Source organism: Lontra canadensis, unplaced genomic scaffold (assembly GCF_010015895.1).
Source record: "Lontra canadensis isolate GAN:19392208 unplaced genomic scaffold, GSC_riverotter_1.0 scaffold202, whole genome shotgun sequence".
NCBI lineage: Eukaryota > Metazoa > Chordata > Mammalia > Carnivora > Mustelidae > Lontra > Lontra canadensis.
This window is the reverse complement of record NW_022631196.1, coordinates 157,032-168,057: the sequence shown is the minus strand read 5'-3', so window position 1 is coordinate 168,057 and position 11,026 is coordinate 157,032. Positions and strand designations below refer to the sequence as shown.

General features: G+C 52.9%; 1 protein-coding gene across 5 annotated transcripts; it reads left to right on the top strand.

Moving 5' to 3' along the window:
• Positions 1 to 1,762: 1,762 nt before the first annotated feature.
• On the top strand, positions 1,763 to 10,816 carry LOC116861654 (protein C19orf12 homolog). Of its 5 annotated transcripts, none has more exons than XM_032848415.1 (3): positions 1,763 to 1,780; positions 6,186 to 6,356; positions 9,756 to 10,816. In XM_032848415.1, exons 2-3 carry the CDS (start codon positions 6,197 to 6,199, stop codon positions 10,019 to 10,021), a joined length of 426 nt encoding a protein of 141 aa, XP_032704306.1. In that variant the 5' UTR covers positions 1,763 to 1,780; positions 6,186 to 6,196; the 3' UTR covers positions 10,022 to 10,816. The 5 variants fall into 5 exon arrangements, with proteins under 5 accessions (XP_032704306.1, XP_032704307.1, XP_032704304.1 ...); XM_032848416.1 differs by lacking the exon at positions 1,763 to 1,780 and adding an exon at positions 1,827 to 1,987; XM_032848413.1 differs by lacking the exon at positions 1,763 to 1,780 and adding an exon at positions 2,162 to 2,270 and having other exon boundaries at positions 6,187 to 6,356.
• The last annotated feature ends 210 nt before the right edge of the window (positions 10,817 to 11,026 follow it).

Here is an 11,026-nt window from a genome sequence, read left to right as displayed (position 1 = left end):
CACAGGACCACGCTGCAGGAGGCCTGGCTGTCACTAGGAGACTGTGGTATCATGTGTTACATCCATGGGCTTTGGTGTCTGCTTCCATTTTATGACTTCATTCATATCAGAATGAAGGTCACAGGTTGTCAACAGGCGCAACATTTACTGGACTTCTCACAGCTCCCCTTCTCTGGAGGGCCCTGACTTTGCAGGTTTTTTCCCTTCCAGCATCTTTCCTGTCTACCAGTGCTCCCCTTCCCACCTCTGGGGGAGTCAGCAGCCCAATTCTTTAAGAAGCCGCTAGAGGGAGCTGCCCGCAGAGAAATGGGAGAATCTCCCCCAGGCCGGAGCTGGAGGTGGTTGAGCTATTCTTGCCTCAGTGAACTTCACTGTTGAAAGTCCCCCAAACTCAAGTGTAAGCTGCTGTTCAGAAGTGGGTGGGGCTATCTCACTGTGGCCAGGAACCCTGGTTCATGCTTGAGCCCCTTTCTCACGATGAGGACAGGAGGGATGGGGAAGTAACAAAATGATGATTGTTAAAGGTACAAAACTTCAGTTCTGGAAGATAAGTAAGTGCTGAGAATCTACACAGCATACTGCCTATAATAATAGCCTATAGCTATATATAAATATAAATAATAAATATAAAATAATAGCCTATAGCTATTAAAATTGTTGTATACTGAACGTGTACTAAGGAGGGTAACTCTTATGTAAAGCGTTCTTACCGCAGGCACACACATACACACAGAAGTGATAATAATAAAAAGGGCGGGAAGAAACTTCCAGAGTGATGGATAATTTCATGGTATAGATTGGGATGATGGTCTCACAGGTGTACACTTAACCACAAACTCATTGAGTTATATACATTAAATACGTACAGCTTTCTGTAAGTCAGCAAAAATGTAACTTTTTTTTAAAGAAACATCTTATTGGGGCACATATACACTGCTGTATGTGTGTGTATGTATATGTGTGTGTCTGTATGTGTGTATATACACACATACTCCCAAAGTACCTTCCCATTTAAAAGAGGAAAAAAGAAGAAAACAAAAGGATGACTCTGGCAGTTGAAAGAGGCCCATCCGCCGGGTGCGCAGGGCATCCAGGAAAGCCCGGCCGAGCACTGGTTACAGCGAGGGCTTTGAACCAGCTGGACCCAGGTTAGAGTCTGGACCCTGACACTCCCTACCTGGGTGGCCTGGGCAGACTAACGTCCCTGCCTCACTTCTCCTACCCGTCATGTGGCAGGGACGACCATGCCTAGGTGAGAGGACACTGTCAGGATTAAGTGTCAGGGCTCGTCCATGGAAAGCCCCCAGAGCCTTTTTCATATTTCTGATGGTTCAAGGCCAGCCTGTGTGTGTGTGTGTGTGTGTGTGTGTGTGTGTGTGTGTATGTGTTTCAGGGCGCGCGGTGGGGAGGGAATCGTCTCCATGCTCCTTCTGAAGGACTGCCTGCAAGCCCACCACACACACCTCTGCCCCCTCTCAAGAGGTTCCCCGACCTCAGCTTTGTCCTGGAAGCTGGACTCCCCCTTTGCTGGAACCCTAGGAGTGAAGCCAGAGCTGAGCCTGCTGACCCAGGGCCCCCCACCGGTGACCGCACCTGGAGGTGGTGGCACCACGTGCTGGACTTCGGCCCATACATTCAGCAAACAGGAATTTAGCCCCTGGGACTTCCAGGGGTCACGGGGCTCTCTTCTGCGCCGGCGGAGGGGAAGGAGGAGGGCCTGTGGGCCGCAGGAGCAGGGATACTGAATCCCGGGCTAAAGGCCTCCTCCAGCTTCGGGAAGGTGCAAGGGGAGCCCCCGTAACACGTGCGCGGGCTGCGGTGGGGGCCTGGCGCCGGCGCGACACAGCGCAGCCTTCGGGCACCGGGACTGCAGTCCGCCCGCCACACCTGGGCCCAGCCGGGGCCGGAGGAGGGGAGGCGCCGCCTGAACCCTCGGGCTCCTCGGCGAGGCCCGGCCGGCGGCTACGCACGCGCGGCGCGGCGCCCGGTGAGTGGAGACCGGAAGGCCCCGCGCTGGCGAGCCGGAAGGCGGTGGGGGGTGGGGTCTGCGCGCGGGGCGGCCGCGGGGGCCCGGAGGCCCTGGGCGGGCGGGGGGACGGACCGGTCCGGGCGGGTGAAGGGCTCCGTGCGCGGGCGCGGCGCGGCGCGGGGGCGGGGCGGAGCGCTGGGGCGCGGGGCCCGGGGGGCTGCGGAGCCGGGTCCACGCCGCTAGGGTATTCATTTCCCTCATGAGGACACCGAGGCACGGAGAGGCTGACGTCACGCCAGAAGTAAGTGGCAGCGGCCGCGGCAACTGGGGTTACAATCCCAGCGGCCTGGTAGGGCTGTGGCTCCCAGCGGGGCGCCACGTTGTGACCCGGATGCGTGTATGAGCTCCCCAGTTACCTGCCTGTCCCTGCCTTCCTTAGTAACCCGGGGTGCGCGTCACCCTCCTCTGCGTCCCAGGTGCGTGGGTGGGGCGGCAGGTTTTAGAACTGCGGGACAGAGTCCTAGAAGGATACTCGGTGAGTCAGCACCCCTGGCCTCGCCCTGTGGGGAAAGTTCAGAGATCATCAGGAGTGGATGTCAGGGATCTCAGAGGGGACAATTCCTACGGTGGGGACTGGTGGCTTCTTTAGCCTTTAAAAGAGGAAGCAGGGGGACTTTGAGAGGTTGCAGATGACTTACTTATGGGTCCCTGGTCAGGTAAGGGCGCCCTGCCAGCGCCTATGGAAGACAGAAGGCAAGACCTGCTCAGCTTTGGCCTCTGTGGCTACGAAGATGGTCCAGGGGACTTGCTCTTTTGATTTTTCGAGAGAAATCAGGAATCAGATGGATGTGAAATCTTATTTTTAAATACTGGCAACACTTCGGTCATTGAAAAGTCTGGGGGCTAATCTGACAGTGCTGGTGGGGTCCACATGGGACCTTTGCACCACGGCCTACAGAGGTGGGGACCCAAGGCTTGCAAGAGTCAGGCCACACAGAGGAGTTTCATAAATTCCAACAGAGAAGTAGAAAGTACTGAGGATGGCAGGTGAGCAAGATCACTCTGACTCCTTAAGAGGCTCTGCTTTTCCAATTTTTTTTTTTTTTAACACAGTGCATGTGGGTCTCCGTTAGCTCTGAAGCCTTCCTCTCTCTGCTCTCTCACAATCTGGTCCATCTCAAAAAGCCAGGCTGCAGTCCCAGGGATGGGTTCATTTCCCTCTTCCAAAGAACCTTGCTGTCATCAGCAGACCAGCCTGGTACTTGCAAGAAACCAGGGCTTCAAGTTGGCATTTGCCTTCCCTGTGGCTGGCAGATGGGCTTTCTGTGACCAGAGCCCGTGTTGTGGACAAATCTGATTCTGAAATAGGTGTGATATGGGGAGGGGAAACTCCATTCCCACCCTCTGAGGTCTGTCCCCTTCAGAGTACTCTTCCTCCCTCCTCCCTCCTTACTGGCTTCCTTGCTGCTCACAGACAAAGGCAAGCTTGGAGTGGGAGGGAAGCAGGACCAGCTTTCTTCCTCAATCTGGCAGTCCCCGAGAAGTCAGGAGGGTGGGCTTTCCAGCAAGGACTCAGGAGATGGGGTGACAAACCTTTCTTCCACAAGAGTCTATTGATGCTCTGAAATCTAAAATGATTTTCACACAGAAATTAAACCAGCTCTGTCTTGCATTGAGGCAGCCACAGTGCCACGTCTTGCTGTGGTGTGAAGCTGTTGAACCCAGCCAGAGGTGGGCCTCTCGTGCCCTCCCACACACCAGGACACCTGCTGGCCCTCCAGGTCTACAGAGCCCTGGGCTCCTGCCTTGGGCTGGTCTGTCTGGGCTGAGTGGAGGTTGGGAGTAAGTAGTCTTTGCATGATGATGCCTTATTAGCCCCTCTGGGTTTGTATGAAGTCATTCAGAGTAGGTGGGAAGCTAGGTTTTTAGATGGACCACAGAGTATGAAGTGGCTGTTTCCTGCCTCCTATCCGTGCATTTTCTTGCTGTGCAGAAAGTGTTTCCAGAGTGTAGGTCTATAATCGTGCAGAAACCCTGCTTTAAGAGCAGTGTCTGGGCAGAGTGCCCTGGCCAAGAAGCCAACTTGGCAGCCATGCTTGGGGTCTTCGTGTGCCTGGAAATGGGAAGCTCACTGACACCCCCAGAGGGGCCTTCCTGGGTCCGAATTTCGTCTCCCTTTTTCCCAGCATAATGGACAGATAGAAGGTTGGATATAAACCAGATATAAACTATCTGACGATTAGGTGTTTTACAGGAGAATTGTTAGCTTCTTGAAAGTTTTACCATGGAATTAATTCCTTTGATTATCAATATGTGAATTAAATTAGTATTTGAAATAAAACTCATATGCATAGCTTTACAGCTCCATGGCTACTGGGTAAATCAAGTCACAGCTTCCATCCCCTCATTTCTCAGTGACTTCTGCCATGCGCAGTCCTTTTGCTGTTACAATGCTATTTTATTATTGTGACCTTCGTGTGTGGGCAAGTCATGACCCTCACGTGGGCTCTCTTCCAGGGTGGAGGAGGCGGCATGGACTCTGTCTACAAGGGGTTCCAGTAGTGAGGAAAGGGGCAGGAAGCTCGGAGGTGTGCTGGCAAGTCCAGGACACATGGTGCCAGAGTGGGGGCAGGCACTCCTGACTTCTCCTCCAGTCCCTTGAGCACCCCTGCAGGGTCTGACCCTCCATTGCCTCTACACCCCACTTGGTCAAACAGACACTTTGTGGGGTACTTGTTTGCATTTTCTGAACTCGAGGACTAAGTAGCCAATGTCAGGTGTCTGGGTCATGGTCTCTTAGAGTCTTGCTATCCAAAGTGGGGTGCGCTTGTGGAGAATCACTGATTCAGAACATGGCAGGGGCCAGAGCCCAGGACACTTCTTACCTCTCCTAGGACTGCAGAGAAATTCTGAACCCCGACTGTGGTGATCCAGCAGACCCACAGCTGTTCTAGGAGCTCAAAATTCTCTTCCAGGATTGAGAGGATGATTCTACATGAGTGGCTGGTTCTGGATTTTTGTTGGGTCAAAAGGAGAGGTAACCAAGAGTTCTTGAGCAACAGGGTCTGCCCCAAACTTTCCCAAGTTCCTTTAGGCACTGCTTGCATGAAAAGGGGAGTGAAGGAAAGGAAGTACCTTCCAGCCTTGGGTCCAGTTGAAGCCAAGAGGAGAAGCACCAGCCCATGGTCTCTTTGATTTTACTTCCGGGTCCTATCAGGTGTCCTGTCAGCGTTGTGGCTCTCTATTCCCCCTGACCCTGGGGCCGAGCCCACCCTGCCTTTGCCCTGTCTGCCTGCCAGTTTCCCACCAGTGTGGCCAACAGTTTCCTGATCACAAGAATTATTCTAAGGTCATTGTTCCAAAGGTCCATCTGTCTGTCTATCCAAACACATGAAAACCTCTGGAATTCTTTGGTTTATTTTATTCTCTGGTTGTTCCATCTTACTGGTCGTCCTTAGGGCCGTCCTGTCCCTGCCTTTACTATGCCCCATACAGAACTGGATGGGCTTTAGGAGTGGTTGCTTACAGAAAAGCCAGTGGTGTGTATCAGTAACAGAACATTCATTTAGAGCCATCAGGTCTCAGGGCCGCGTGTTCCAGACTCACAACAGGTACTTTGCATCCATTCCCCTCAGACCTTTCCAGAATTCAGCTTGTAGGTGGCTTATCTCCCTTTACAGGTGAGGAATCTGATGCTCAGCTCAGGGTCACGGGGCAGGCAGGTGCGGGCACAGGCCAGGATGGTCACAGAGCCCAGTACTTTCCCCTTCTTGAGCTTGGCATGAGCTCCATTGCCCTGTCACATGACAGAGGACTTGAGGCTGGGACGTTCTGCCCTCTGCCAGGATCTGTGCACTGGGGCTGCCTGAGCCAGCAGGAAGGCCACAGGCACGAGAGAGGACACGCTTGCCTCACTTGTGATGAACAGATGCACCTTGTGGCTGGGCCTGTACCATAATCTGTCATGAATGAGAAGTTATGCAGAGGGCAAGGAAGACCTCTCGTGCATTCTGCACGTTCTGTGTGCTTATTAACTAGTGGCTCCCCGACTTCCTCTGTGACGAGGAACCCATCGCATCGCTGGATGTGTCGGTTCCGCATACAGCAGAGCTCCTGTTCTCTGCATGAGGCTGTCCTCCAAACTCTAGCAAGAGTGACACTGGGTGCAAATACTCTGACACACATTAAGAGTTTCCCTTTGAAATGCTTCCTTCGAGGCTCGCCAAGATGCCCATCGTGATGGAAGATGTCATGAAGCTGCTGTGCTCCATCTCTGGGGAGAGGAAAATGAAGGCGGCCGTCAAGCACTCTGGTACAGGCGCCCTGGTCACAGGGGCTGTGGCCTTCGTTGGTGGTCTGGTCGGAGGTCCACCTGGACTAGCTGTTGGTAAGTGTAAGCTTCCTGCAGGGGCAGTCAGCATCAGGGGTGTTGTAAAAAAGGCCTTTGTTACCACAGAGACCTCACAGAAGTCCCTGTCCTGTGGGAGATGTTTGCGAGTTGAGGTTGCTTCTGTGACATGATCTTTATGGCCCTAATTCATCCCATTGAAAACATAGGCTTCTGAGTGTGAAGGTCTCGGACATGCAGGGCATTCTTGCAAATGACATATGAGTCATGCAGACCTGGAGGGCGCCTCTCCCCTCAGGGATGTGTCTGGACCTCTGAAGATATCAGGGTGTCCTGGGTCCCTTGGATGGTCTCCTTCCCCTGTCACCATTACATGTCACTGCAGAAGGGAAGCAGGGAGGAAGCTGGGAGGTGCTGAGCACCTCCTAGGAGCAGATGCTGTCTGGCCATTTCACATGAGCTCATTCATGGAGACAACCCCATTATGAAACCAACAGTCTAACACAGAAAAAGCAGCAAACTATCCTAGGATGGTCATCCCTGTCCCCCGTTTTTGCCACCTGCTTCTACTTGAGAGCCAGTTTTTGGCTATGAGTGGAGGTTTGGCTGATTTTCCTATCATTTCTTGGAGCCAGGAAAGGTTGCTTCCTACGTCTTAGGAGTAGGAAGGATTCTGTTGTGGTCCTCCACTTGGGCCAGGGTGGCCTCAGAGAGCAGGCTGCTGTGTGGTTCTGACGTGAGGAGGGGCTGGATTACACTTCCCGTGAGGTGCCTCAGATGGACCCTGCAGCACAGGGGAGCAGCAAAGGCATGGTCTGCCGCATTGGGCTCAGCAGATACATCACTGAATGCCTGCTCTGTGCGGGGCAGCCTGTGCTGGGGACATGGGAGAGCTCACAGCACTGCCTGCAGTCCTCCCATGAACACAGGCTGGAGAGGTGACTGCCTGTCTGCCCAGGTTGGCTTCTGTTTCCGGCTCCCGGCATGGCTTCCTGCCCTGTTCTGCCTTTCTGTGGCAGGATTGGCATTCAAGGACATTTCATGATGCAGAGCTCACACTGGGGAGTAAATCAGTGTGTGGGTGACCCCAGACCTTCCACCTGTACATTTCCCTTTCCCACCTGTGAACTAGGGAGTCGTGACTGCAGCTTCTCACCATCCAAGGAGCAGCCAGTGGGGGAGGAGACATGGCCATGGCCTCCTTCCTCAGTGACATTCTTTGTCTCTGTCCCTGTCCCCCCATCTAATGTACTCAGGGGAGAGCTTGATGGGATCATTTATCCTATAGCTGTTCCCAGATGCCATTGTGGGAGCACATATTTTCTTCGGATTCCATCAAAGCTGGTAGAGAACAGGACGTCTGCCAGGAGAACCCGGGGATTTGCTCCTTGAAGCCACTAGTCATGGGCGGAGCATCATTTTACCCAGAAAACCAAGGAATTTTTTCTTGTCCAAAGAGTTAGTAATTTGCTGGTCAATATTCCTGGCGACTTTTTGCATGAAGTGCTGCTGTAAATCAAATATTGACGTTCTCATAAAGGTTTAGTGCAGATGATTGAAATGTTTGTCAGCTCTGAGCTCTTCATGGGTGTCATGGCCTAAAGTTCAGTAAAACCTGTAAATGACTGGTTTCCCTTCCCCGAATCCTCTCTTCTTTTGGAGCAGAGGGGAAGGCTGACCAGGTGCGGCACTCAGTCTCCTGGGCCCACTGCTGGCTTATCCCCAGGGAAGCTGTGTGCCTCCAGATGCCTCCACACTTGGCTTCCTGAGAGGGTGCAGGTTTTACTGCCTACTGGCGCGGTCCAGCCCACAACTGGGTTCTCTCCGGCCTGGTGTGTATTCTCTCAGAAAAACCTCTAATTCTGCAACAGTAGTAGAATTACAGACACGTTGGTGAGACTGTGCAGAGAACGCCCACATATCCCTCACCCAGTTCCCGTAACATCACCACCATGGTGCACTTGTGAAAAGTAAGAAACCAACACTGGTGTGTCCCTACTAACTGGTCTCCAGACTTTCTTTGTACTTTGCCCGTTTTTGCATTACGATCTTTTCCTGTCCCAGAATCCAGCTCAAGGGATCACAGAGCATTTAATCCTCATGTCTCCTTACTCCATCTCCCCAGCACTGTGACAGTGGCTCGGACTTTGCTGCGTTCATGGCCTGGGTACTGGTGAGGAGTCCCGGGCATGTATTTGTAGAATGCCTCTCCGTTTGGGTAGGCCTGATGGTTGCTCATGCTTAGCCCCGGGTTGTGGACCTTGGGAAAGCATACCGCAGACAGCGGTGGAGCGCCTGTCTCATAGCGCCATTTCGGGGACATGTGACACCCACAGCCTCCCTATGTCCACCTTGATCCACTGGTTAAGGTGGTGTTTGCCAGTTTATCCACTGTGGAGTCAGTGTCTCCCCTTTCCACGCTCTGCTCTTTCAGAGAGAGTCACTAAGTCCAGCTGGGCTGCATCTATTAATATCTGATGACCGATTTTTAATAATCATGAAACTTTTTCCAGGATACACATGTGGGATTCCGTGTGGTAGCAGTGGGCTGGCGAGGGGTAGCCCCCGCCCCTTATACACGAACCCGTTCTTCATCACCCACAGGCTCACTCAGCCCTCTTCACTCCTCTCAGCTACCTGCCTGTCCCCAGAGGGCGTCTGAGTTTGAGACCCCTTCCTTAGCAGGGCACCTTCCTTAGCAGACCTGCCCCGCCTGATCAGATAGAAGTTTCCATGGACATAAGGGCTTCAGCCTTGTGCATCTTATTCCCATAAGTCCTATAAGTCCCAACATTGTGCACCTGAAATTTGATCATAAATTTACCTTTAAAAATAATGGTTATGCCCTTTTGGGGTCACAGGAAGAGAAATAGTTGAGTGAGTTATATTCAGTAGTTTTCATCATACAGCTCTCGAGGGCTGGCATGAAAAATAGTTGCTTCTCGGGTAAAGGTCTCCTTCTGTGTCCCCAGGGTCCTTTAGCCACAGGATTTCACTGGAAATTTCCAGAGTTCAGGGGCAAAGAGCATATTATGGAGAAAACTCAGCCTCACCACTGAGATGATTCTCCTTGCAAATGCACTGGCTGCTCAGCTCTGTCCTTTAAGATGAGAGTTTCATGGGAAGCAGGAAACCTTGGGCCCTGGAGAAGATTTCAGTTCTCAGAGTTGTGCTGTGGGAGATGCTTTGTGCTGCGTCTGTGAGTGCACAACTTAGGGAAGGGCACGTATGGGTGTCAATTATCTGAGCCAAATGGACCGAGGACCCCAGAAACCCTTGCCGCCTACACCCTGGGGTGGAGCGGACACGAAGCCGAGCCTGTTCCCACCCGTGTGTGAATGTGCTCACTCGTCACGGCGGTGGACGTGCTCCCAGCGAGGGTCTGAGGCCACCATTTATGAATAAGGACCAACTAACTGAACCTTCCTTGTTTTCTAGGGGGGGCTGTCGGGGGCCTTTTAGGTGCATGGATGACAAGCGGACGGTTCAAGCCGATTCCTCAGATCATAATGGAGCTGCCGCCCAGTGAGCAGCAAAAGCTCTTTAATGAAGCCTCCACCATCCTCAGGCACCTGGACTGGACGGACGCTGTGCAGCTGACCACACTGGTCATGGGCAGCGAGGCCCTGAAGCAGCAGCTGCTGGCCATGCTGGTCAACTACGTCACCAAGGAGCTCCGGGCCGAAGTTCAGTATGATGACTAGGTCGTTCCTCCTGGAAGTGGGGGTCTCATTTAGATGATTCCTGGGCCTCCCAGGCGGGGACGGGGAGTTGGGGAAGCCCCACACCATCAGTGTATTACCTAAATGGAGTGAAACCTGCTGGAGAAGCTCCTATTGTGCCGTATCATGTTCTGGAAATTATTTATGAAGACACTGGATTTTGGGTCGTGTGCACTAGTAATGCGTAGTGACACCCCTTTTGCTTGGAAGCTGGTGAAAAGTGAAGCCGTGCCTGCTGCAGACGTGGGTGACAGCTTCTTGAATCCACTGTCACTCATACGGGAGCACAGCAGGAGGCCCGAGTGTTCCGTCTCCTCACCTGTGACGATGAGCCCTGTCCGAAGCATCTATTACAGGACTGGTTCCTCCCCTGGGGCTCAGGGGCTTAGGGCCAAGAGCTGCCCCATGCCGGAATCATGTTTACCTCATGTGTCGCCTCCCTGACCAGTGGCTGAGTGGCCCCATGGAGGGGCAGTTGCCTGTGGAGCGAAGCCAAAAACATCCAGGCACCCAGCCCTTCTCTACCCAGCACCCTGGGCCCTCATCCTCCCAGGGGCTTCGTCTCATCATTGGACAAGTCGTGGTAGTTCTTGAATTTTGCTTTTAAAATTAAGTACTTACAGCAAAGAAAATGACTCTTTCTGATGTGGTAGGATCTGAGCAATGTGTCCACCCTGAATTTCCCCTAATACTGTATTCCCTTGGCTTTCAGAACCCTAACTTGACTAGGTATCATCAAATTTCAATAAATGTTTTCTGAACAGGACTTTTCTCACATATTTTGTGTCAAAGCATCTCTTATACCCAGGGTCATACACGCAGCATACAAGGGAAGGTTCGGGATTTGTGGCTTTAAAGAATGACAGAAGCCCCCCAAGACCAGTGCCTGAGACCAGCTTTCCTGCTTTGGCCCCTCTGTGCTGTCAGTGTGCACACAGACCCGAGCCACCCCAGGTCCCTAGGCCCCAGGGCAGGACAGCGACTTAG

Coding starts and splice junctions, on each gene's coding strand:
- LOC116861654 (XM_032848412.1), top strand. Junction 6,357..9,755: donor TCCACCTGGACTAGCTGTTG/GTAAGTGTAAGC, acceptor CTTGTTTTCTAG/GGGGGGCTGTCGGGGGCCTT.